The sequence below is a fragment of the Emydura macquarii genome, unplaced genomic scaffold (assembly GCF_026122565.2).
Source record: "Emydura macquarii macquarii isolate MOO-44397 ecotype Brisbane River unplaced genomic scaffold, CSIRO-AGI_Emac_v2 contig_2863, whole genome shotgun sequence".
Lineage (NCBI taxonomy): Eukaryota > Metazoa > Chordata > Testudines > Chelidae > Emydura > Emydura macquarii.
In genome coordinates, this window is record NW_027133000.1 from 2109747 (window position 1) to 2137279 (window position 27533).

The 27533-nt window shown below is 42.6% G+C and overlaps 2 protein-coding genes across 3 annotated transcripts in view; one reads left to right on the plus strand and one right to left on the minus strand.

Moving 5' to 3' along the window:
- AIMP1 (aminoacyl tRNA synthetase complex interacting multifunctional protein 1) overlaps positions 1-4610 on the plus strand; it is a 71498-nt gene extending 66888 nt beyond the window's left edge. For both annotated transcript variants that reach the window (XM_067568247.1, XM_067568249.1), the window contains exon 7: positions 4340-4610. In XM_067568247.1, coding sequence (XP_067424348.1) covers positions 4340-4506 — 167 coding nt within the window. In that variant the 3' untranslated portion in view covers positions 4507-4610. The remainder of the gene's footprint in view (positions 1-4339) is intronic.
- A 1551-nt stretch (positions 4611-6161) lies between these two features.
- GIMD1 (GIMAP family P-loop NTPase domain containing 1) lies at positions 6162-18204 on the minus strand. The gene is made up of 4 exons (XM_067568250.1): positions 18185-18204; positions 17886-17980; positions 14311-14723; positions 6162-6678 (listed from the first exon to the last, which is right to left on the minus strand). The coding sequence occupies exons 2-4, from the start codon at positions 17905-17907 to the stop codon at positions 6418-6420; spliced, it is 696 nt and encodes a 231-aa protein (XP_067424351.1). The 5' UTR covers positions 17908-17980; positions 18185-18204; the 3' UTR covers positions 6162-6417.
- Positions 18205-27533: the final 9329 nt, after the last annotated feature.

The following is a 27533-nucleotide window of genomic DNA, read 5'->3' on the forward strand; positions in this document are numbered from 1 at the left end:
CAAATTAATGGGAGATGTGTGTCTAAATCTCCTACTTGGTTTTTGAGTGCCAAAATCTCAAGCTTGGCTTAGCTACCACTTTCTTAAAAGCAAAGCTAACCAAGCAGTTCAACAATAGCAGTATCAGGAATAAGGAACTCACATTATTTATTTCAAATTCAGTTTAATTTTAGAGACTAGTTATAATTTTAAAGACTGATAAATTTTAAGTGAGTAGTTTAAACCATGAAAATTCAGTTTGAGTCACTGAAATTAAAATAGAAAAGGGGACAGCTGGGTCTGATTTTAGTTTGAAGTCTGAAAGCCTATGCAGCAGCATCAGCAACAAGAAAAAAGCAACCCAAAAGCAGACACAGCTGTCCTAAGTCAAGCAGAGTGGACTCATGTTTAAAAATAACAGACTAATACTGCATATGGTGTTGGGGAGTTTTTTGGGACACTGAGTAACTTTCCATGTTGTTCATTTTAGTTGTCATGAACATTAGTCATTTCCGATTAGTAACGTTTACAACTTACACTTCTTTTTCTGCAGAAACTGGAGAATTTCCTCAAATTTCCCTCTCCCTGTGTTTTTAGAGAATATCTTGCTAAGGGACATTGGGCTACACCATTGCTATTAACAGCTGCAATTAATTTTTACTTAAAAAAATAGAAAGTAGTCTTACACCTTTCAAAACCACAACTACAAGAAATTGCAACTTTGAAAGAGGGCTTTTTCATATTAACAACTTCATAAAGTTTACATTCTATGTTAGTAAATCACCTGCTTGATGAAGGTCATAGCAAAATGATTCCCACACCCACACACACACACACACACACACATACATCCCTTCTCCATCCCCCTTCTCACATGCAGCCATTTTTAATAGTTACTTGATTTGCAGTGAAATCTTCCATGACAGTATGGTAGATGCTTTTAAAAAAAATTGGATGGAGAAATACTGCAGCAACCAAAAATGTGTCACTTGAAATTTATGGTTAAATACTAGTTTTGGTCTAAAAATGATTGCAGTTTCAAATTATGATTAACTGGTTACAAGAGAAATTCAGATTGTTCTAAACCTGCTGTGTCAGTATAGTCAATATAAACAGCTTCCTTTAATCAAGGCTTTGGTGTATGGATGCTTTCCTCTTGTTGCTCAGTTACCTCTGCCAGTGATAAGAAACTAACACCACTGTTGTAAGCACTATCTTCAGTCTTAGATTTTTTTTCCCAGTCATAAATTACTGTATATTTCTGTTAAATTGCTTAGTGGTATTGGTTCACATTTTCCTCACTTTCTTTGCGCTTAGGTACTGTGGTGACGGCAGCATTATAAAACCCTAAGATAGATTCTAATGTAAGTCACTGAGCTGTGGTAGGATGGAAAGATCCCTTGATTAACCTAGAAAGTTCTTTCTACCACAATTACACTACATGGCCACTTGGCTTCTCTTTTGCGGTAGTGTTGCCTAGATAGAGCAATCAGCTGGCAATCAGAAGACCTGGATTCTGTTCCTGGCTACGCCACTCACCTGCTGGGTCATCTTGAGCAAGTTTCCCCATATCTAAACTGGGGATAATGATACAGACCTGCTTTGTAAAGAGTGCTAAGTGGCATTATTATAATACTTTGACTAATGACAGCAGTTGTACAGTTTGATAACATTTCATTTGGTTCTTTGGCAGATTCAGCATGTTTCACATCTATGAGAAGAGGGTGGGAAAATCATTGTGGCCATAATTTTACTCCATTTTATTTTTAGATATTCTTCCAAAGGATTATTTCCCTTATGAGAGAAAGGGATGCAAAGCGACAGGGTACAGGAGAATGCGCAACATAGAGCTCTGGTAATGTTTAAAAGTGGTGCCTGGGCTAATCTAATACAAGCTCACCACAGATCCCAGGAGAGCTCAACTGGGATTCCAAAGAAACTCTTAATAATATCCAGAAGGTGTTTGTGTAATGAAAGTCAGATTTTTAGTTTATTTTTGAAAAATTAATTTGCTGTTTGTAATATTTAGGGGAAAAACCAGGTATATTTCACCTTCTGTTCACCTACAATTGTTTAGCAGCTGTGCTACTTAATGACTTCATTAGTACCTATGTATCCATTTTGGTCTGAAGGAAGGACTGTGTCTGTTCATTAATTTAGTACAGAGCAGTGTTCTAGATTTTTTTTTTTTTAAGCACACAATTAGTTCTGCAAGTATTAAGGCATTGAGATAATTAAGTGTGCCATTTGTGAGAAATAATTTATGACTGGTGTATTGAATCTTGGCTCTGCCACAGGCCAGACTATTCAACAGAAAAGTTGGCCTGCAATGGAAGCCATTTAAAAATAATAATAATAAAATTATGGAAGTTACAGAATCAGAGCTAGGCTGAAGTAACTTTTCTTTATAACTGTTAACAAGGGTAGGTGAGCTGAGCATCCAGTCTTTTGAAGTGCCTAAACAAAAAAATGCTAGCTGGCAGAGCTGGAATGGCAGCAGTCGATTCATCTGTCTGAGGACAGTGGCTGTTTCCCCCCCCCCTTCCTTATGCATTTTGGAGCCCTCTGTTATTCTTTCGTTACTTAATGAATGTTCCTGATGTTAGCCAGCAAGAATCTCATAGCATGTGCAAGATAATTGTGTTCGCCTTTAGTAATATGTAGCTGTTACTAGCTAATATTAAGAAAGACCTGTTGGTCAACTAGTCAGGGAAGAGAACCTCATTGCATTAGGACATCTTTCTGACTAAGTTTGTTGAAGTCTTTCTCAAGAGCCCGCTGTTCTCTCCACAAGGTTTCTCCCTGGGCTGTCAAGGACTGAGTAGGGGGGATGGAATGAGAACATGAGAATGCTTATAATTGAAGTATGCTACCACAGAGAACATTGAAGTTTCCCCTTAAGAAATGTGCAGCTTGTTGATGAGTTGTGTTAGTTCCTAGCACACTAGCTATTGTGCTACCTTTTGGGGAAATGTTTTCTCCATAAAGTATATATGTGCTGTGAATTTTGAAACATAACATGTTTAATTGTATGTGCAATAATTGGGCTGAATTGGTCTCCTAGCCAGTTGAAATATTGACAATGAAATGACGTGAATTCCCCTGGAGGCTTTTATTTTAAACTGGGCCCTAACCCAGTGGAAGTGTTCATAATTTCCCTTGTGCTCTTCAATCTACTAACATGAATCACATAAAAAGGGTTAAAAACACCCAAAGGCATTGTGGCTAAGTAACTTTAAATAAAGGAGTCTTGTTTTACTTTAGGAGATCTGCATTGTATTAGAATTTAAAATTGAAATTCATTTGGTCTTTGCAAAGGAAAATAAATGGTACAATGAATTGATTGTCATGCTTTATGTAGATCATGAAAGATGATGTTGGCATGCAGCAGTTCATTCAGTATAAATCATCTTTAAACTGGCAACAGAGAAATGTATTCAGGTTAATTTTTGGTTCCCATGTCATTTTTTAAAATGCAAACAGGAGGAATATTTTGAAACTGGTATAACATTTATTTTTATTATTCAAGTATTGTAATCCTTTGGCTGCTTACAGCATTTCCACAAAAGCAGCTGAATAAAGCTAGCTAGATACTTACATGGCCTCCATTACTGTAATATTTGACTGTCTCACAGTCTTTAATTATTTATCCTCACAACACCTCTGTGAGAGTACTGTTATCCTCATTTTACAGATGAGGAACTGAGGCATAAAGATGTGACTTGTCCAAGGTCACACAGGAAGTCTACCAGAGAAGTGAATTGAACATGGATCTCCCAAGTCCTGGCTAGCATCCTAATCACAGGACCATCTTTCTATCACCCTCCACAGTTCCAGATTTTTGGGTGCCTTTAACATTTACTTAATACGAATTCCATGTGCCTCTGGAACCCCAACACTGGGTCAAACAAACAAAACTTCACTGCCCATGCTGGAGATCAGCCTAAGCCTGCCTGGACAATGTGTTCCTATAGTTACTATTTACTTTGTGTTTCTGACACATCTCAAAATCATTAAATAAAAATTCTCCCCATCCCCCCTTTTCCTTTGTACTCCAACTGCTGACACAGTATACTGTGATTATGTACTATAGTTAGTTATATAAAACTCTCTTCTCTAAGGACCTACAGTACTATCAAGTAAGGATCAGAAAGAATTACCCAACCCAAAAAACACAATTAAGACCTATGATCTTTACAGTTTTCACTTTGAGATGCGACAGTGTCAATTTTTGGCAGCCAATATCACCTCAAATAAATTCTCAAAAGAAAATGTTATTATGCTGTCTTTCTCACACCCATACCCTTCCTTTTGTTTCATGTCTGCTACTTTATTTTATTTATTTATTTTATTTGAACAGGAGAACCTGAGAAGGAACTTAATCCCAAGAAGAAGATCTGGGAGCAGATCCAGCCTGACCTTCATACTAATGACCAATGCATTGCTACATACAAAGGAGTTCCATTTGAAGTGAAAGGGAAGGGGGTCTGCAAGGCTCAGACCATGGCCAGCAGTGGAATCAAATAAATAAAGCCAATTACTGAGAAGTTGTTCAGAAGCTTAAATGGAAAGCAGTGCAAGCACAATAAAGGCATGAATATATTCCCCCAAAAGCATGATTGATTCATTTTTATTTGACCTCTTCTTCAAAGATATGAATATGTGACTGTGACATTTTCAAAATTCACTCATTCACCTTGTTCATTTGGCAGATTAGATTAATTAAATAGCCTGACCAATTATTAACTAAATAGATTAGGACTAAATGCTTGAGCCTGTTTCAGTGGAATAGGGTGCAAATCTTGAGGATATTTGGGCTTAGTTTAGAAAGGGATGGAGAAGTGCTCTACACTCTAGACCCACAGAGTTACTCAGGAAACAGGGGCCCTCAGAGAGAGGGATATCTTACTGGCATTTCCTGGTGTTCAGGTAGTATAGAGTTAGTGATTCTTACAGTGAGTAGGTGGAACTCTGTTCCCTTCAAGATACATTATAGACCTATGCCCCTGTAGTTTTGGGCTGCTCCTAAGACTGCCAAATGAACTGAAGTGGGTGTGGTGGGGCATATCTGTAAATCATCACTGGAGAATTGATTCTGACCAGCAAAACTAATTTAGTCCACTGATGCATGAAACAAAAAGTGAATCCAACTTTGTGTTTTAACTTCTACATTAAATTTCTTCAGACATTGCAATTCTGTATAAAATGATACTTTACTGAAACAGGAGTAGCTAATTTAATTTTTACACTTTAAAATAAGCTATTCTACCTTACTGCATAACATATTATATTAAAAAGAAATAGCCACAGTTAATATAAAGTTGAAGCCAAATTATAGATTTTATAATTCATGTATTTTCATGAGCTGACAATGGTAGTACTATATCAATTCACAACTAACCTTTTCAAATCCCCAGTGTTTAAATATACATCCCAGTGTTTGTGTTTCATTTATTGTCCATCTATTGTCTAACCACTGAGACAGTAAAATAAATTTCTCAGTCTCTGAATTTCCTAGATTTTGAACTTCATCCAGTAAACTGGGAAAACAGCAAAATGATGACGATATAAAATTAAAAGAAGGCACAAAGAAAGATCAACACATTGTTTTTTTAGATGTACTTTTTATGTATATAACCTACCATAACAGTACTAATTTTGCATGCATCTGGGAACTAGCAGTAATAATTAGTTCTTCCAAATGCGCGCTGAAAAATCTTCAACACATGGAAGCTATTTAAACTGCCTTATGGACTACCCTGTCAATGAGATCTGAAATTCTTTAAGATGTTAAAACAGTTTTAATTAGAATTAATTATGAAGCAAGATAGGGAAAATAGTTTACAGTATGAGACTTTCAGCCTATAAGATCTTGAAAAGTCTTTGCAAACTATGTGCTTCTGTCTTAGTAAAGATTGCAGAATTAAGCACAAAAAGTAAGAATCACTTCACCCATCACTAAAATGCAGCTACTTCATTCAGGTAAAATGTGGTAGCTATTCAATAATGCACAGCAACTCAGCAATGGTTTAGAACATACATACATATTCTTTTCTACTCAGTATCTTGTAACTTGTGAGTTACAATATAAAATGTGATGGCCTATAGTATGATATCTGTGACTAACATAGTAATAGGGGCACTGTCCATAACGCAATCTGAGTCTGTGATCTGTTGTGGTAATGGCTCTTAGATATTAGAGTGATAGGCATACTATATAATTATGTTTATAGTAGCTAATTTGATAGCCTAAACAGTTATTTAATCTATTTTATGACCAGTGAAATGCAAATGCTGGTTTGGGCATGAATCCCCAAGTATTTATTGCTGACTTCTAGAGTCCTCCTCTGTAGATTATTTTATCCCAAAGTAGAAAAGAAGATGGATGGTCAGTAAATGAATACCTGAGAGGTAATTTATGTGTTTGTCACCATCCATTTATTTAACTAGAAGTACCTGGTAACTATTTTGTCTTATAAATGCCATGATTTTTCTTAAGATTATTTTTCTTTCCTGTTGGAGTGTGCTTGCTTGGTTGTCTACAAAAATGTATCTCTGTTGTATTGAGCTTAAAAGGTTTAACAAGGTTTCAGAGGCAATATGCAAGTATTCGTCTCCATTTAATCCTGCCTCTTCTACCTTGTCTGCATGCGTAAATAGGACTGCAGTGAAGTTCTTCCATGTGGGACCCAGAAGTTCCTGTAATGAAAAACAAATCTCAAATAGTTCTTTTCTTGTTCCCATTTCTCCCCGCTCCCTCACCCCCCTCCCCCACCAAATAGATGGTGTATGTATGTATTGACAGATAAATATGTTTTTTCTGTCAGAAAAGGAAGTTCATGGAGTTTTAATTGTAGAAAATGGCTATGATTCCTTGACCTTCAAAGGTGTTAATACCATTTATAATTAAAATTGATGGTCAAAGACTTCTTTTTGGTGACTATAAAACAGATTGTATAAGGCTCTCATATGAAATTTGCATCTCATGCCATCCAGAAGAACAAAAAAAATTCATCTTTTGGTCCCACAAAGGCTACTGAAATACACAAACCATGAGCTTTTTGTACTAAGATATGAAAGTTGATTATGTAAGACACAGTTTATGAAAACAATCTGATGCTAAGCAATACAATAGAGAACAGTTAATACAAAATGATGAAGTCAAATATCTGTAAATAGAGCTTGCCTATCTTTTTTTCCTAATCTTTTTTTAAAAAGAAAATATAGTCATGGATTGGGGGGCGGGGCGGGTGTGAAGTTTCCCTGGTAGGGCTGCTAACTAATGCTTATGCTCCCTCTTTAAATGAAGTTCAGTTGGATCTATTTTAATGAAAGCCTTTAAAGCTCATTGGCATATAAAGTTAATTTTAAGCTTCCTTTTTTGTTGGTTTGCATTTATTGTGCATATTTTGTTTGAAAGTACACTCAAGATTCAGATTCAAAATTTGACACCTTTATTTTCTTACCTATTCAGCATGTCAATATAATTGTTTGTATGCTTTCTATGCTTCATTTCTCTTTCGTTAAATAAAAGAAAATTGTCCCTCTCTTGTGCACCTGTTAGCAACCCTTTTACTGTATGGATGCTAACATGAGTGATACTACAAAGAAAACACTGTTCAGTTTTAATCTTCTGGGGGTTACTGATAAATAAAGGGAAATTTGAAAAAAAATCTCTTGAAAATATCTTTTCAAATAAGTATGCAATATGGGTGATTCAGTGCACAATTTATGCTTGTAGCGTGCATTATTTATTTGGGTTTTTATTTCAAAAGCACTCAATATTAAAACGGAGTTTAAGCAAAAGTGTCAAACTGGGAACATAGAAGGCCTTATCCCTCATCAACATATTTTTGCCATTGCAGGGTCCTGTTGATCTTAGGGGTGCTCTGTACAAACTGTGGGGTCTGTGCTTACAGATAAGACTGTTGTGTAGCAAAAATTGAGGGAACATAAGGAATATTACTCCATTATTTTTCTATAGAACCCAGACATGAAGTTTTGCTGTAAGAGCTTAATTCTAAAAGATTTAAGGCCCAGTGCTTTACACAATCTGGTCTGTAATTTCTTATATTTTAAGAACGCTAATTTTTTAGTATTTTAAAAATAGTCTGACACCATGAACAGGTAAGACTAATGTGTTTTTTTTCTTAAAAATCCTAATCTGAATGTTCCAATAAGCCTTTATCAAGTAACTTAATATCTTAGGTTGTCTTAGAAATTAGAGGTAGAAAACACTTTCACATCATGCAGGCCTCCTCCCTAAAGATACATATGAGGACCCAGCCTGTTCCTGAAGTGGGATAGGTACATACATCTTCAGAGAGAACTAATTTGAATTTACATGATTAAGAATTGTCACTCTGGATGTTGGTATTGGTGCCTTTCATCATTTATACAAAGTTGGAATTGAGGAATTTCTTCACCCACCACTGGAATGCAGCCACTTCTCAAGGTGATACAATATGCATCCATGTTTAACTTCACACAGCAACAAAGTACAATATATTGGCTCAATGTGAAGAATATCATAACCAATTGAAGCTATAGGGGTAATTTAGGTATGTGCAGAGCATAAATTATACCAGCATCAAGTGTATATGGTGTAAATACTGAAAGTTGCCCATTTTAAATTAGATTAAAATGCTGTAATAATTAGGTTGATTAGTTGATTTTGTTTAAAAAATTTAGTGAGGCCTGAGTTCTTAATGCATAGTTAGTGTTGTTAGCAATATAAAGGTCTTTCCTGTATACATCTTTCCTATCTACACCATGTTCCTTAAACATCCACCCTTTATGTATGATTAACAGAGTCCAATATCATCTACAGTAGAGACCACATCACCATTTATGACAGTCAAATTAATTGTGTTCTTCTGAGACAAAGTCCATCAAAGCCCAGGACAAGACACAGGAGAGTTGATTATAAGGAATATCATGGAAATCTGGCTGTGGAATTAGCATTGAGGAGCTATGCGGCTAATCCAGAGTCTGATCACCTTTAGATCATACTAAAGAAGCTTTCTCTCTGATTAAAGCTTTTCCACCCTAGCCATAATGTTTACAACAGTTGCCACGACTATCTGTTAAAATGATACCTAGTGCAAACAGTTTCCTCTATGGTGAGAAAGGAGAAGAGCAAAAGACTTCATGAAGTCTCCTAGGGGTCATGGTATGCCAAACTGATTTACCTGGGATGTGCTTACAGTCTGGGGAGGGAGGGAAAGAGCGGGAGAGTACAAAATCTTAGGTCAGTATGAAATACTTGGTTGTGTCAGCCACGCTCCCTCTTTTTAAGCTGACTTCTTGCTTTTCAATGAAGTTGGATTATTCACTTTGTGAATTTTGGTGTTGTAAGTATGCAGAAAACAGATAACATGAAATGTGAATGTAAAATAAATGGATTTCAAATACTGTATTTTTAAAGTGAATTTATACCTCAGACCATGCCTTCTTATTAACCCTTCCCATGGTGTTAAACACTTATGGAGCATCTGGATAAATAAAATAGATCTTGGAGAAGTGTAATGAATGAGAGCCCTTTGATGAGAACAAACAATGAGAACCATTGCTCCATTCTACATCTTGAACCCAAACTTGTAATATTAACCTGGATTGTGTTATCTTTCTTCTGGGAACTTGGACTGAGCTATTGCTTTTGATGTAGGTGACTGAGCAGTTGTTAGAAGATGACTATCAATATAGGCAGCTTCAAGCCATTCCAGTTTTAAACTAAATGATGAGATGTTGCAGTGAGGGGCACATACAAATACCAGACAGAGAAAGAGTGTGTGAGATCTAGTACCTGGTCACTTAAGTAATTGCATAACAGAGAAGATCATGGGCTTAACTGGAATCAATTAACCAGTAGTGGTGAGGATGTTTCCAGCTGGGGGTAATGGTGTGGCTAATGAGGTAATTAGCTCAGTACGGGGAAGACATAAAGCTGGCAGTAAGTGGGGGGGAAGCTCAGAGAATGAGCTAGATGTGGGGTGGGAGAGAAAGCTGAATTGAAGATGTGTGATATATAGCTGTGCTCGGTTCTCCTATGCTTGGAATCTAAATATTAAAGGTATGGAGGAGAAGCAGTAGAGTCTGTGCAAATTGGCTAGGTAGTATAGCACACTGGGTAGCTGTGGGTGTGCTGGGTAACAGAGGGTAAAGTTTTGACAACTAAGAACTTTCTAAATGTTATGAAATATCTTATCCATTGTCATCCCAAACTGGGGAAGTCATGGCAAATTTCCCAGCATTGGTGTAAAATTAAAATTTGGTTTATATCCATAAGTAAATAGCCTGCATTTAGGTATTTATCTATGCTTGCCTTTCAAATCTTTTTTATTTTAAAACTTGATTTAAAAGATCGAAATTAGCTTGTAAGTGCAATGCTAACATGCAATTCTATCAATTATATTAACTGCTCTATGCCATAATTGTTAATTATTAACAATTAAGGAAAATGCTTTACCACACTCTTTCTTAGAGTAAGCAAATGTGCATCTGCTATTGACTAAAGGGCTGGAAAAAGGGAGCAGGGAGGAGGAGAGAAATCAACTCTTCTGCTATGGGAGGGGGACTGTGGATAGTGCAAGTTTGTTTATATTGCCTTGTGAACGTAAATGAACTTTGCTAATATGAATAAAGCATTAGGTTTTGTGATAGTCAGGCCAGAGGGCCTCAAAAGGGCATACCAGGGCCAGAGTGTGAGCCCTAGAAGGCCAAAAACCCTTTTTCCTGCAAGCAGAGGAGAGATGATTGCAGGGCAATTAGAGACACCTGGACCCAATGAAGGGCTAGTCCAGGTGTACTTAAACCCTCCCTTCCCTAAAGGGAGGGGAAAGCTGGTAGTAGCTGGAGGAGACCTCCCCGGGCCAGGAGACAGTGCTTCTCTGCAGCTACAGAAGGAGAAAACCCCTGGCCCAGCCAGCAGAAAGAAGCTGGAGCAAGGTACCTCCAAGGGGAGACAGGGTTACTGGGGACTCCCTGGCCCACTACAAGGGGTTGAAGCGTGAGACCCACGAGGGAGAAGCTGGCTGTTTGCCACAGTTTTTATATTTCAATAAGTACAGCTGTAGATATGGTGCAGTGTGTGTGTGAGACCGTGTGCCTCTCCTGCTCTACTAGTAATCAGTCACATGGCCTTTGTTATGGTAAGAAATATAATACCGAAATAAAAGAAATGTGTATCTCCAATTGCTGGAATATGATCTCCTTATATTTTGCTAAACTTAGGAAGATAAAAAGCCCTAGCATGTTGATAGTAATAAGTCAGTGTTTTCTATTCCTTACATGTAATCTGTAAATTGTAGGGAAAATCTCCCAAATTAGTTACTTACTGCATTTTTGCATTGCATCTGTAGCATGCCATACATGTTTGTGCTATGAGATGGCGGGAAATATACTTACAGTCCTTTGCATTTTCAAAGCACTTTACAAATATTAACTCGTGAATCCTTACTCCACCTGGGGAAGTGTGTGGGTAAGCATCATTCTAGTTTTACAAAGGGGGAAATTACAGAGGTTAAGAACATAAGAATGGTCATACTAGGTAAGCCAAAGCTCCAGTTAGCCCAGTATCCTGTCTTCTGACAGTGGTTGGCACCAGCTGCTTCAGAGGGAATGAGAATAGTAGGGCTATTATTGAATGATCCATCCCTTGTTATCCAGTTGCAGGTTTAGAGACATCCAAAGCATTGTGTTCCATCCCTGACCATCTTGACTAAAGCCATTGATGAACCTGTCCTCCAGGAGTTTATCTAATTCTTTTCTGAACCCGTTTATACTTCTGGTCTTCACAACATACCTTGGCAAATGAGTTCTACAGGTTGACTGTGCATTGTGTGAAGAAATACTCCTTTGTGTTTGTTTTAAACCTGCTGCCTATTAATTTTGTCAGTTAAGTGATTTGCTCAGGTGAGTGGGTGTCAGTCAGTACTAGAATTTGGGAATAATTAATTGTAATTATGGAACAGAAGTAGTAGGTTTCAGTTCAAATAGGGAGGAAACATGATCATCTCCCCATTTGCTTATCTCCTAACATCTTTCATCTCCTTTCCAACAGAGAACTAGTCAGCCAATAACATATGGCAAGGTTGATGCAAAGAATTCTGGTTCATTTCTCCTTTTCCTTGCCTGTTGACCTTATCCCAAAAACACCTGGTAATGGGAGCTTAATTTTTCTCTATTAGATCAGAGTATCTCTTCAGAAAGTTCATTCCTATTATGCTCAGTATAGACACTATGAAAATGATAATCAGTGTTCCCCCTGCTGGCCTGCTTTCCAAGAAACTCATTAATATGAGACAAATTTGAGAAATTTCCAATGGAAAAGTTCAAGGGAAAGGAATTTCTTCTCCCTCCACAGCCCACCCCAGCATCCCTCCAAAAACACTGTCAAAACTCTTTCCCCATAGAAATCCAGAAAAGCATAATTTTTCAGTTATCTGTGTTTGAAACAGAAAATTTAGTTTTTAGCAGCATTCTACTTTAAAAAAAAAAATCCAGTTAGTCCTGCCTGAGCAGAAATTACTGTAGTCAAAGCAAATATATGGTAACTCTCTAACAACTTTCTATTGTGAAACCATTATGGTCTATTTCAAATTAAATTAGATGTAGATTAAAGCCTGGGACTGTGAGCTAAGTGTTCTGGATTCTTGCCCCAAGTCTGCCACAGCTGTGATTTTTTTTTTTTTTTTTTGGAGGCAGTCACTCTGTGCCTTGTTGTTCTCACTTTTTAAAATGGGGAGTGTTGCATTGTGAAGCCCGGGGTGTCAGCAAGAGTGCTGTGAAAACCTGCTCCTAAGGCTCTGATTGGCCAGGATGGTGAGCATGCTGGAGAAACTGGTAGAATAGAGAGATGGCAGGAAATCCTGCCCTGATGCTCTGTTGCAAGTCCTCCTAGCAGGAAGCAGCAATACCAGCAGAGGCCAGCACAGTGATAGATGTGTGGGCTGTGTATCTGGTAGTATGGGGCAGCATGAGAGCCAGCAGCTGCTAGAGGAACCAGGATTCTGAGAGTCAGAGCTCTGGACTGAAGGAACAAACTCACAGAGCAACATGAACATGTGGTCCGATAAGCCTTCATTATACTGTGCATAAGGATAAGCCAGAGCTCAATGGTAAGCAGATTCCCCTGATCCAGGATGGAGATACTGGGATTTATTGTTGCTGGTCAAGGTGATTGTCACAGATAAAACAGAGGCTTTGTTGCTAAGAGTCAGGGCAATTTTTGGGTGAATTCCAGCCACCCCAAAGGCTGTGGGGAGAGTCTCCACCCCAACACAAGGAGTGAAAGACTGAAACTCACTATAGCAAAAGAGTTTCCTTGCCATAGGATGATACTTACCTATCTCACAGATGTGTAATAGGGATTAACAAATCTAAATAATTAGGTTTTTTGAGGAAAATTGCTACAGAAGTGTAAAGTATTACCCCCCTGCATAGCTTTGGACACTTTGTATTCTAAGAGAGGTAGATGATCTGAGCTATATTCCCAGTTCTACCTGCAAAGTATGTGGCCATGGGCAATTCACTTAATCTCTCTATCCCTGGTTTCCTCATCTGGTAAATGGGAATAACCTCTAGCCCACAGGAGTTTTGACTAAATTTTTTTATTTATAAAGTGCTTTGAGATCACCAAGTAACAACTACTATAAAAATACAGACTAATAGTAATAGAAGTGGCTTTGATCAAACGTTCCCCTTGTTTTAGCTGCCGATTATCATATAAACATATCAAGTTACCATTCACCAAGTGCAATTCTTGGAAAATGCATATGTATAAAGGGGTAGAGTTAAGGTTCTGGTGGAAAGTTTTAATTTTGCATTTCTTCAGGGTTTTGTGCAATTCAAAACACCTTCATTCGCCCTGTGTTAATGTAGTTATTTGCATGCAGTTCATTTAGCTTTTAGTTGCAAATGATTAAAGTAGTATTTCTGCTCAATGGGTCTGGATCCTTGATATTAAACCTCAAAAGGCAATAAATGTAAATCCTAATATTGTAGGGGGGAAGGAAAACACTCTTAATGGGTAAACCAGACTCATGGGCCCCTTTATGCTCAGCCTTCCGATAACTGATAACAGTGAATAATACTTTGTCACCTGTTTTGTGTTTAACTTTCTTCCATCAAATTTAACATGAAAAGTTTGTCTGCAGCACAGAATGCCCCTGAGTTTTAGCTAAAACAAGCTTGGGCTGTGGGAGGGAGAGGGAGGTGAGTGTATAAACTGCACCTACCAGCCTCCTTTTTACTTCAGCTGTTACCATTTCAAGGTTCCTAATTCTGAAAACATTATACAGTTGCCGGTATGTGCAGAGATTTTTTTTTTACCTGGATTAGCTGAATTGTGTGATCAGTTTCCTCCTCACAAAGAGGCAAGTCAGCTCTCAGGACCAGGAGTGCTAAGTGAAGGCCCTCATCTCCGAAGTGCTGAGTCAGAGCCGCCCTCACTGCCTGCTGCACCTTTTCTTTCCTCAAGTTGCTGTGAGGATACCCTGGAGTGTCCAGCACGTGAACTCGCAGGGCTAGCTCATGGCCATTTCGGCGTGTGAAGCCTGGGATACGGCAGCTGCCTCTGAGACTGCAGCCTGTGGTCACAGACCTTGGGGATAGATGGCTATCAAAGTCAGAGCTGCCCAGAAGGCTGTTCCCAGTAGCACTTTTGCCACTCTGGGTCCTTCCAACCAAGAGAAGATTGATGGTCATCTCGTCAGTGTCAGACGTATCTGCCTTCATCCACGCACCTGTTTCAGCAAATCCAGAACAAATACATTTAATAGCTGTGTGAGCTGGATGATACCTAAGCAACTTTCAGAAATTACCAGGAAACCATAAAAACTGCACCTTGCAGCAGCTTTGATTGTTGACCCACTCTGAAGGAAGCTCTTGGGCAGCGTGGGGAGTAAAGTGCCAATCAGAAAACTACCTCTGGCTGATCCAGAGGAGCACTCCTCTTTATCTAGTGTTCAGCCTGGCTATCCACAAATAAGGAGCCCCGACTGAGGAGCTGCAGCAGTTGTCTCATATCAGCAGATCTCCCACATTGAGAAATTAGACAATCAGGAGGACAACTGACGAATGTAACAGAGACAATCCAGCTAAGGAGAGGGAACAACAGGGGGTGGGGGTGGGGACTACAGAAGAGAAGGTGACAGGGAGCCAAGGAAGATTGAGCAAGGGCAGAACAAACACTCCAGAACAGGTGCCCTCTGCCCTTTTCCAAGGTGATGCTGGCACAGCAACCTCTGCCATTACCAATGTATCAGATTATTCAGGTTGGGACTATGGAAATTGCCTCATTCATTTTAGAGAGACAAGGTGGGTGAGGTAATATCTTTTATTGGACTAACTTCTGCTAGTGAGAGAGACAAGCTTACACAGAGCTCTTCAGGTCTGGGAAACCTACTCAGGGTCACTGCTAAATACAAGGTGGAAGAGATGGTTTAGCAAAGTAGATAACCTTGTTCGAGGTACAAATCAAGATGATATGACCCCTCCAGCTATGGCGGAGCAGGAGGAAGGCAGCTGGGGCCGGGGGCTGTTAGTGGGTTATAGATTGTTGTAGTAAGCCATAAATCCAGTGTCTGTTCAGTCCATGATTTTTAGCGTCTAGCAAAGTTATGAATTTAAGCTCCCAGGCTCATCTTTTGAGAATGTTTTGCAGGTTTCTTTTAAGGATGAGGACTGAGCAGTCAGATATAGAGTGATCACTTTGAAAAGTGTTCACCTACAGATGACATGGTGTCTTTGTCTTTTATCATTGTGTTGCGTGAGTTGACTCGAGCATATTGATTATCTGGTTTCACTTGTATAGTTGTTGGGGCATTTAGTATCCTGAGGTACACCCCATGAGATAGGCATATGTAGAACCCATGGATCTTGAAAAGTGGGGGGTGTTGATTATAGCAATAGAAATGTCTGCAGGTTTCACATCTGTTGTTCTGTCAGGATCTGGTGCCACTTGGAGTTGGTGTGTCCTGGTCTGTGGGGAGTTTGCTTCTAATGATGAGCTTGAAGAATTTGGGAGGTGGGGGCGGGGTTGTTTGAAGGCCAAACGAGGGGGGTTCAGAAAAGACTTCTTTCAGCATGGGGGTCCCCATTGAGTATGGGTTGTAGTTTGATACCTTGAATAGGTTTCAGTGGGGGGTGGTCAGTGACAATTAGGGTCGTGCAGCTGGCGGGGAGTTTTACTTCTGTATTGAAGCAGAGTCTCTGGGTATTTAGGTGGCTCATATCATGATGTGCTCTACTTCTCTGGTGGAGTGTCCTTGTTTGGTAAAGGTAGTTCTGAGTGTGTTAAGGTGTATGTCTTGGACTTTCTACTCCAAGCATATTCTGCGGTATCTGAGTGCCTGGCTGCAGATAAGATTTCTTGATGTGTTTGGGGGTGATTACTGGATTTATGAAGGTAGGTGTGGTGATTCAGGGATTTGTTGTATACACTTGTCTGTAGGGTTCCATTGCTGAAGCTGACTGTGTTGTCCAGGAAGCTGATGCTGGTTTGGATATGTTCCAGAGAGTTTAATAGACCAGGGGTGGTGGTTCAAGTCTGTCGTGTTAAAGGGCCGCTTCATCATGAATGGTCCATGGAAATATGTGTTGACTACTTATGTTAAACAATCTGTTCCACTTGTATTTAGCTGACACTCTGGGTATGTCTACGCAGCAAAGAAAAATCTATGGCTGGCCTGTGCCAGCCTACTTGGGTTGCGGGGCTGTTTCATTGCTGTGTAGACTTCTGGGCTTGGGCTGTGAAGCCTAGGCCCTGGGACACTCCCACCTTGCAGGGTTCCAGAGCCCGAGCGTTTACACAGCAATGAAACAGCCCCGCAGTCAAAGCCCCATGAGCCTGCATGGGCTGGCACAGGCCAGCTGTAGGTATCTGGTTGCTGTGGAGACACATCCTCTGCGTACATTTCCCAGACCTGAAGAAGAGCTCTGTGTAAGCTCAAAAGATTGTCTCTCTCCAACAGAAATTGGTCCAGTAAAAGACATTACGTCACCCACGTTGCCTTTCTAATATCCTGGGACTGACACTGCTACAACACTGCATGATAAATTTTAGACTTGTATAGCACCAATCACTGTAGGACCGAGGGAAGGAAGAGGTAAGATGATGGAGACATGGATAGAGCGGAGAGACAGCTGATGAGTTATTTTCAATGTATACATACACTAATATAACAGCTAAAAAAAGACAGCTCTTCTTTTATAGTCCCTGTTAATTTAACATAATGTAACATTTTAAGAGCCTTTACTACCTGGATACAAACTCTGCCCATTGATTGTCTCCAAAGGACTTTATACAAATTTTATAGTTAAAAATGATTCAGGGACTTTTTATTTAAAAAAAAAAAAAAAAAGCCCCTATTGGGAAATAGTATTGGTTTTCGGTAATCAGTGGCACTAGAAATTTCAGGAGCGTCATTTAAAGGGCTGTAATTAATATTCAATGTGCATATTCCTAGAATTCATATTCAATTAATATATTTAGAACGCTATCACCTGTGACTGCATATTTATTTAGGCTCTCTTGAATCTGTACCTGTTCAACAGGTTATTTAAACTAGTCCTTATGTTACAGGAGACACTAGATCTTTCATATGGCGATAGGGCTTAATGAGCTTATGATGTATAAAGGATGAATCCATTCTCTGACTATTAAAGTACAGCAACCAACTGAACTTTCTAAGAAATATTGGTGAAAGGAGGAAATAGCTGTCTAATCATCTTTATGGAAAAAACCTAGGAAAACAGGCACTTTTATTTATTCAACTATTCCAATTTTCTCTGTTCATTTTCTGTAAAATATTCTTCTCCCCTCAGCCCCTTCAGACGCTAGATAAATCAGTTTAGGAAAGTATTTGTTTTAAAATACCAACTGCTGTTTTCTTTATGCATATTACCTGGGACTGTTTTTGTCGTCATGAGTTGGATTTTCAGAAGTACTAAGCCTCCCCAGCACCAGCTGAAGTCAAAGGGATTTGTACATGCTCAGTCTCTGAAAATCGAACACCGGGATGCAGATCAGCATAGGCAAGTCACAGCATAGTTACGTATTCACAGTTCTGTACAGTATGAAGCATTGCTTTTCATCATGATCTTCAAGGGCATCATTTTTGCTGATTTCCCCCCCCCACACCCCCCCATTTACAATCTAGACTTCCTAAATTCATAGACTTGTCTGTTTCAGTATGCCACTTACCTCACTTTTTCTTAAATCTTCCTCCACCAAGACTTCATTCAGACTCAGTGTGCTGTTTTCAGCATGAACTTTGAAATTGAAAATGGTGGTGTACCACACAGAGACTGATACGTACACTTTACTCTAGTTAATCTATTACTGAGATCCTCATACCTGATAAGTCTGCCCATTAGTCAGCATTGCCTATTAACTTCCTTTTAGTCACCTGCAGTTTTGTGTTCCACTTGAAGGTAATATTTATGGAAGTCATTTTCATTTCTACCAGCTGTTTGAACTGGAGCTCTTATTGGAGAGTGATGAGTGTTTTAGTGGTAATTTCACATTTATGTATTTTTTAAACCATGCATAATAAAATGCTAGAGATGTGTGTACAAAGCAAACCTATTTTCTCTTGTAATTTAATAGTCGTCATAAAAATACTATTTCCCACTACCTATCAATATTTCACAGCATGATTTAAAATAAATTACCTGAAACCTTTTAAATGTAATCTATAACAAATGAGCTGAGATGGTTTTGCTGCCCTGTAGACTAAGGCCCTGTTTGTTCTAAGATATTCCCCACCCTGCCAATGTGCTCCATACTTAATATGGAGGGACCATCGCTAGGAGTGAGAGTAGTTCAATTTCCACTAACAGTTTGTGAGACTATAGCATTGTTAAAACCAAACCTTAGCCTTCATTTGGCCTCAACCCCTACCTAACTATAACAATCCACATCGCACCTTCGCACCACTTCTGTACCTACTGTTAGCTTTTTATGTTGGCTGTAGCTCATGCAGTATACTCTTTGTATTATTGGCCAATTGAGCCCATATCATGGTAACAGTGGGACAGGTCTGTTCTGGTGACCCATCTAGTTAGAACCCTGCCTAAAGTTGGGATATTTAGCTGACTCATTGTGGTAGGGACATCTTAACTCTATGATGGGCATAAGAGACATAGATGGGGCCCTCTGGAGAGATGGGGTGACTGACAGCCAGGCCAGGGGGAAAACCTGTAGGGAAACATGAGGGATAGTCAAGTCAGGAACAAAGTTAAGGCTGCAATTGATGTTGCTTTTGAGTTATTAATAAAGCTAAACCCCAAGAAGAGGATTTGTTTGCATGCTAAGTCAGGGTCTCAGTGCCCTGTCAAGCAGAGTAGGGTCTCAGTCCATTTGTGGTAGTCTTGCTGGCAGTACTAAACAGTCAATGTCGAAGTAAAAGACACTGCTAAATTATATCTAAAATATAACTATACTCCCCCACAAAAAAGGCATTTCTTTATCATATGTATCATCATGTCCACTGCACTGGGAGCCATCTGAAAAATCTTATGACTGCATGGGTAGAGAGATTTAAGAAGTCTTCCTATGCGGATATGAGGTGGTGGTGGGGGGAACATGAAACTGATTTATATGACAAAAACTCAGAATCCTTGAACTTTGTGGAAAGAATCTTCCCCAAGGTGGCAGTATCTGCCTGTTTCACAGGTACTGTGACAGTAAGCAGGGCTTCCTTTTCTCCAAAGAAAATCCTCTGAAATAAAATATCAGATGTAAGAGTACAAAAACTCACTAAAATGCAGGATAATTATTACAGGAATCTTCAAAGGGCTGCAGAAATAAAAGAAACCTACAAGTAAATCTCATTTTCTCCCCCCCCCCCCCCCAAAATAATTCTTATATATTTTACGTAACTTTAAAAGAAAATATAGCACTTTATTAGGCTTTGAGCAGCATGATGCAAAGCAATCCTCTATTTTATTTCAAGGCAACAGTTACAAAGCAGTGAGAGTCAATAAGCTTCTTTAGCAATCCTTATACAGCCCTATCCCACACTAGAGGAGAGGTAGCCCAAAGGCCTGGATAAACATCCCAACAAACACTCAGCCACAATAGCCATGTTTATAACCATGAAAAGGTGACTTCTTGACCCCAACCAAGGTGACAAAGCTGTTTTGCCATGAGACAGAGAGGGCATGCTGCAAACCAGAGATGAGGGTTAGCTGGGCTGAGGTGAATTTACAAAAGCTGACAAGGAAAGATTGAAGTCTGAGGCTGGCCAATGGATATAAGCCTGTTTGGTTTTTTTTACCCTTTATTTGCTTTGTATCTTTGGGGGGGGAAGGATGAATAAATAATGCTTCGTTTTGAAGAAGTGTTTTTGAGTCATTTTTAACCACCTCAGAGGTCCCTGGAGACAAAGGGCTCACAGGTACCAAATGCAGTTGGACCTGTTAAGCTAATATGTGTAGGAAACAGAAGGCTGCATTCAAGAGATCCAACAGAGATATGGCTGGACCACATGGTTCCACCCAGAGTGAGGAGCAGGGAGCTGAACTTAAAGGATATACTCCAGAGCAGGGGTCTGCAACCTGTGGCACATGTGCCCAGTGTGGCATGTGAGATGATTTTGAGCAGCACTCCCATTGCCATTGGTGCCAGGGTTGTATAATTTTTGGTGATGCCAGGAGTGACTCCTGGCCAGGTGCTGGGCCCACATTACATGGGAGAGGAGTGGGAAGGATCGGGGCCAGGGAGACCTTATAAATATTAAAATGTATTACTGGCACGCAAAACCCTCAATTAGATTGAATGAATGAAGACTTGGCACGCCACTTCTGAAAGGTTGTCGACCCCTGCTCTAGAGAAACTGTTAGGGCGCGCAAGACTTTGTAATGTGAAATCAGTATAGTTTGACAAGAGCAAGGCCCTAAAAGCAATGCTAAGCCAGAAAAGCAAGAGTTAAGACCTCTCAGGAGCAAAACCCAGACCCTGCCCTCTGCCCGACCTTAGGCCAGAGGAGGAAGTGCCTTGGGGTCTGGAGCATCCTGAGACGACCACAGACATTTGCTAATGTTTGATAAGCTAAAAGGTCCCTATTTTAGTAATAATAAAGGGGAAGTAAGACTATGGCTGAGTTCTTTTTGAAGTAAACAACTAACGTCACCTTATTCCAGAAGGTCCCTAGCTAACTACCAATAAACTAATAGCAACTAAGTGTTAAGGCCCAATCCCTACTGGGATTGAGATATACGTCATGTATTACTGGGTAAAGCTTGCTGCAAGGTGAGGGGGGAAAAGGGTATATCAATCCCCCGAGAGCCTCCCCAAGCTGAGACTCTCCGTGGATCCGTGGAGGCGCTAGCGGATGCCTCGGGCAGGCGGTTCCCGTACGTCACCCGCTTATCAGAGCGAAGTATGGGTCTCCCTCGTTCTTGGTGATAAGCGTCCCTGCACACGCTTAAATAAGGCTAGCTTCTTACATCGATGGGCCCCAGGAGTATATTGCTGTAGGTATCCTCTTGGCAGGTCTCTTCCTTGCTTAAGGTTCACTTCTCTGTTCACTAACTGCAGCTGCTGCTGCGGTTGCTCAGCTTATGATAATAATAAGTCCTGTGCCTATAAGTTGCTACTTTATATCCTTGTGGTTAATTGTACTTTCTTTGTATTTTTCATCTTAAGGCTTGTGCCGGAGCTGCAGTTCCTGTATGGTACAGGACTCCCGCTCCTGTCTGTCTTTCTTATGCTATCTCAGGTAATAAATAAGCACTTTGACATCCTTTTGCCAGTGTGCTCCATTCCGCCACCGAGATAAAAATACCGAACACTACAGAAACCAAAGGCGTGAACAGCTCTGTTTGACCTGTGACAATTTCCTTAGGCGCTAAGCCCCAAATCCCATTGAAAAAATCAGTGGACATTGAGTGCCTGCCTCCTTTACTCTCCTTTGAAAATCCCAGGCAAAACAAAATATAAAATAAAAATAAAATGTACAGGTAGAACCTGGAATCTGTATTCTTATACATCCAGTAACTTACTGTATTTACAATACATCTTAGTTATGTTGTATCAGCTGTTTTGTTATAATCCTCGTGTTCAACTGATCAGTTTGCAAGTAATATAATAGAGTGCAATGCAATTTTTCTAATAAAGTAGATATTCCATATTATTGTAACCTACAGTCTCTCCAGATGGGTGGTGTCTCCCACCACTCTTTTACTTTCTGTTCCCACGCGTTCTCATCCCTGACAACTTCATTCCAGATATGCACTCTCATTAGCCTAAAATAATGCCACAATAAATAATTTAAGATGTGAATTGGTGAACTCTCACTTATGGGAAACCAAGTGAGGCCATTTGATGGATTGCCACGCACAGATGTAAGCTCCCACCCTTCCCTGAAATCATGAGAAACCCAGGGAGCTGTACAATGTCCTGTATAAATAGAGTGGAGTCCAAATACTCAATCTAGAAAGAATTATAGATTCCATTTTGTTATACAATAAGAAATGTGTAATCTCTAAGATGATTCAGGCAACTCTCAGTTTACTAAGGGATAAAACAGTCTATTGCTACTCCCTGTTTTAGTTATAGTTGGATTATATACACAACCCTAGTTCTGTACTAATGTGAAAGAAAAACAAATTAAATATACCAACCATATATTGCAGCAGAAATGGTTTTTCTTCTGCTAAGTCTAGTCACACCTATCAATTGGTAGGTTATGAATCACTGTCATAACTCTCTGATGTGGTCATGAACATAGTTTTTCTTGTGAATAAGTGCCTGTATGGATGGTCTGTAAATACACAGCATAGATTACAGAGATGGAAAGGACATGGATTCACCTGGTCCGGTGATTCTCAGCCTTTTTAAAACCACAACCCACAAAATCATCCAATCACCCACAATATTGCACAATCCTTTACAGCTGGATGAGCGTGATGCTGTTGGGTTGAAGTTAGAGATGATGGCTGCTGGCTAGTGCTGGAACTCATTTAGTCCTAGGAAAGTGCCACTTCCAAAGAATGGAGAGTGAACTCCACAGCCACTTGCAGCAGCAGTTCTTGATAGCTTGAGCTAAGTTCAGGGTATGAGTGCAGGGAGAAAGGAGCTGCCTCAGGCTGGGATGGGGATGTACGAGATGCAGCAATAGAAGGTGAGAGAGGGAGAGAAAAGCTGCTACTTTTCTTCCCTGCCCCGACTCCTTCTGGATCCTAGGGTATGTCTACACTGCAGCTGTGAGATGTGATTCTCAGCCTGGAATCCCTTGAGCAGAATACCCTGTAGTATGTAAATTGGAGCCATCTTCCCCCCCCCTTCGCATGTTACTTGTTCCCTTCAAATCTGCATCACAAAAGAGGTGGTTACCTGTGGTTGGTGGGCAGGTTTTATTGTGGGACAACCCATTTTCCTGCTCGTCATATGTGACATGCTCTGTGCTGCCTTTGCTGCTTAACACTGAATCATGCAAATGTCTATGGGAAAACATTTGGTGAATCTGAAATTAAGGTGTTAAATATCTATCAGTAACTTAAAGGGGAAAATAAGTTAATAGAACACTTTAATTTTAAAAGGCACAGATTTAGGAAAGCCAAACAAATTGGAAAGTAGGGAAATGCAGATTGAAGGAACAACCCTGATCATTTTACACTCCTGTTCATTGAGCAACTGTGTATCTGGATGCCACACATCTTCAGCACAGACAGTATGAGCCAAATGCCACTCTGTACTGGACCATACTTGATCAGCTGAGATGCCAAATACCTATTCTATCTTCGAGTGATTGCTCATATGCATTCCAATGTAGGTGTGTGCGCGCCCCGTGCACAGATTCCCGGAACTTTTTCCCTAGCAAGCCCCGCATGGCCAGCTCAGGCGCCCCCTGGAGTGCCGCGCTCATATCGCGGTATAAAGGGCACTGCTGGCACCGCGGGTCCCCAGTTCCTTCTTTCCGCCTGTGACGGTTGCTGGAACTATCGCCTCTTGCTGCGTGCAAGTAGCTCATTCCCTAGTTGTTTGACTGTTTTTCAAAGTTGTTGTTTATAGTGTTTATAGAGTTAGTTAGTTTATAGTTTAGTGTTAAGTCTGAACCCCGGACGGGGTTCCTCCTTCTGGAGTCATGCCGGGCTCCACTGGCTTTAAGAACTGTATCTTGTGCACCAAAGCCTTTCCGATCAGTGACCCGCATGATCGTTGTCTCCGGTGCCTTGGGGAAGAACACCGTCGAGACAAGTGCAGAATCTGCAAGTCCTTTAAGCCTCGCACCCAAAAGGAGAGGGACGCGAGGCTAAAGGCAATACTTATGGAGTCGGCGCTCCGTCCAGCCTCTGAACCGTCCCGGTCTCCGTCGGCACCGAGTGTGTCATCGGTGCGGAGCGCCCCCCACCGGCACCGCTTTCGGCACCGCAGAAGGCCTCCAAGGGTCCCAAGAAGTCGGCACGGCCCTCGGCCGCACTGGAGATCTCCCCCCGGCCCTCGCAGGGCGGCGGGAGCACGGAGACGCCCCAGTCACGGGCCGTAGAGGTTACTCCGGCACCGGGGTCTCCGCGCGGGTTGCCTCCCCCGACTCCTGGGGGTGGGGGAGTGCACCCGCAAGGGCTGTCGACGCCGGAGGCATTTACCGCGGCACGGGCCCTTATGGCCATGCCTATGCCTCCGTCCCCCCCTCGGCCGAGGGACAAGGGACCTGCGTCTCGAGGCAAACCCGCGCTGGGTGGTCTCGGTGGTTGGAGATGTTCCCAATCCAAGTCTCCTTCCAGACGGTCACGGAGGGTGGAGAGCGTCGGCTCCCCTCCGAGCTCCGACTCTAGGTTGTCGAGCGACTCGGCACCGCGGCACCGTGGGCGGTCCCGAGTCCGTCGCCGGAGCCGTGTGTCCAGCTCCAATGCCAGCAGGGACCGAGACTCGGGCTCGCACTCTTCGGCACGGAGCCCGTCTCGGCACCGCTCCCGGTCACCGTCGGTCTCGAAAGGCCCAGAGACACCGATGGCTCCGGCGCCGATGGCTCCGGCGCCGATGGTCCAGGCACCGTTAGGCCCGGCACCGATGGGGGCCGCACCGATGATGGGCCCGGCACCGGTTGGCCCGACACCGACATCGGGGCGACGGGACTCTCCTCTACGTCGCCGTCATCGGTACCGCTCTCGGTCCCGGGGAGGGAAGCGGTACCGCAAGTCCTCTCACCGCAGAGGCCGGTCGGCTACGTCGTCGTCATCATCCTCGACTTCCTCGTATCGCCGGCACCGCCGACGTCGGCACCGGTCCGCGTCGTCCTCGCCCGACTGCTCCACGCGTCGGCGACATAGACGACGCACGGCGGGCTCGGGGGACAGGAAGGCTGTGCAGCTGCAGCAGCCTTCCCTGCAGGCCCCAGGATGGACCCAAGGGCCTTGGCAGTGGCCGTACTGGGGGCCTTGGAATGCCACTATGCCCCAGGGCTCAGTGTCGCTGCAGTCGGCGGTGGCTCCCCCCGTACCTCCCGCACCCAAGGTTCAGGAGCAAGGGTCGGAGGATTCGGACCCAGGGGAGGGACCCTCCACTGCGCCCCTACCCTTCTCTTCCTCCTCATCGCCTGATGAGGCAGCAGCCAGGGATCGTAAGGGGCCCCTGTTTGACTTTAGGGCTCATCAAGACCTCCTAAAGAGGGCGGCTGAAAACTTAGGCATGGAGTTTAAGCTCATGTCCGAGGAGGAGGACCCCCTTTTGGGCCCTCGAGCTCTCTGGGACCCTCACGGGCCACCTTGCCAGTACATGACAATGTCATGAAGATAGCCAGGAAACTCTGGCAGACCCCGTCCTCTCTGCCCTCTACGTCCAAGGGGGTGGAACGCAAGTATTATGTCCCCAAGGAACCATTTGAGTTCCTCTACAACCACCCGGCACCTTGCTCCCTGGTGGTCGATGCGGCCAACCAGAGGGACCGCCAGGGGAACCAGGGTAACACGCCCAAGGACAAGGAGGGTCGCAAGATGGACTTATTTGGGAGGAAGGTTTACTCTACTGCGGCGCTGCAGTTTAGAGTAGCGAACCATCAGGCCCTGTTTGGGAAATATAATAAAAACTTGTGGGCCTCTATGCAGAGGTTTGCCTCCCAGCTGCCCCCGGACCAGGAGGCAGACTTTTCCACTATCCTCCAGGAAGGGGCTGCTGTGGCCACCGCTGCGCTGCAGTCGGCTAGTGACGCGGCGGACACAGCCAGCAGGGCTATGGCCTCGGCGATAGTGATGCGCCGCTGTTCATGGCTTCAGGCTTCTGGCCTCACCCAGGAGGTACAGCAGGCCATTCAGGACTTACCGTTTGATGGCCTGGGTCTGTTCTCGGAGAAGACAGACGACAAACTCCACGCACTCAAGGACTCTCGGGCCACCCTGAAGTCACTTGGGTTGTATACCCCTCAGGCCTCCAAACAGCAGTCCAGACCTCAAGCCCAGAGGCAACCACCACCCCCGCCCAGGCCGGCTCCTCGCCCCGCCCAGCAGAGGAGGGGTCGTGAGCGCTACCGCGGTCCCAGCAGAGGAGGCCGCCAAGGGTCCTCTGCAGGGGGCCAGCAGGGGCCTTCGAAAGGGGGTAATCCGAATAAACGTTTTTGACCCAGAACCGGAGGGTGGTACTCTTCCTTCTCTCTGGGATCTTGGCCGGCCGTTCGCAGATAGGCTTCGCCCTTTCCTTGCGGATTGGGAAGCCATTACTACGGACCGGTGGGTCCTGGAGGTGATTGCTAAGGGGTACTCCCTCCAGCTCACAGCTTTTCCCCCTACAACCCTCCGCAGCTGTCCCCCATTGGGGATCCGGCCTCGGTTCAACTCCTTGTGCGGGAGATTGGGTCGCTCCTCACGTTGGGGGCAGTGGAGGAAGTCCCACTGGCCGAAGAGGGCAGGGGCTTTTACTCTAAATATTTCTTAATCCCCAAGGCGAAGGGAGGCCTTAGGCCCATTCTGGACCTCCGTGGCCTAAATAGGTATATTAGGCGGGTTAAGTTTCGTATGGTCTCCCTCGCCACAATCATTCCGGTCCTTGACCCAGGGGATTGGTATGCCGCCCTTGACCTAAAGGATGCATACTTTCACATCTCAATATTACCGGCCCATAGGCGGTTCTTGAGGTTTGTGGTAGCGGGACGCCATTATCAGTTTCGGTCCCTACCCTTTGGGCTCTCCTCAGCACCTAGGGTCTTTACTAAGTGTATGGCTGTGGTGGTAGCCCACCTGCGCCGTAAAGGTGTTCAAATCTTCCCCTACCTGGATGACTGGTTAACCAGGGGGAGGTCGAGTTCCCATGTGAGACATAGTCTGTTCCTCACACGCGAATTGTGCGCTAGACTGGGGCTGCTTATCAATGAGCAAAAGTCCACACTCACTCCGGTACAATGTATTGAGTTTATTGGAGCCAGGCTAGATGCGGTACAAGCCAGGGCCTTCCTCCCTCAAGCAAGATTTGAGGCGATGGCAGCCATCATATCTGATCTCCACTTGTCCCCCATGACGACAGCCAGGCACTGCCTGCAGCTGTTGGGACATATGGCGGCTTCTACATATGTGGTGAGACTGGCACGATTGAGGCTTAGACCTCTCCAGGCGTGGCT

Bases quoted from the DNA above. Each gene is read 5' to 3' on its own strand.
- GIMD1 (XM_067568250.1), bottom strand. From the start codon at position 17,907: ATGACGACAAAAACAGTCCCAG. The intron at 14,724-17,885 runs GTAATATGCATA...TTGCTGAAACAG, and splicing joins GACGACAAAAACAGTCCCAG to GTGCGTGGATGAAGGCAGAT. The intron at 6,679-14,310 runs GTAAAAAAAAAA...TTTTCATTACAG, and splicing joins ACACAATTCAGCTAATCCAG to GAACTTCTGGGTCCCACATG.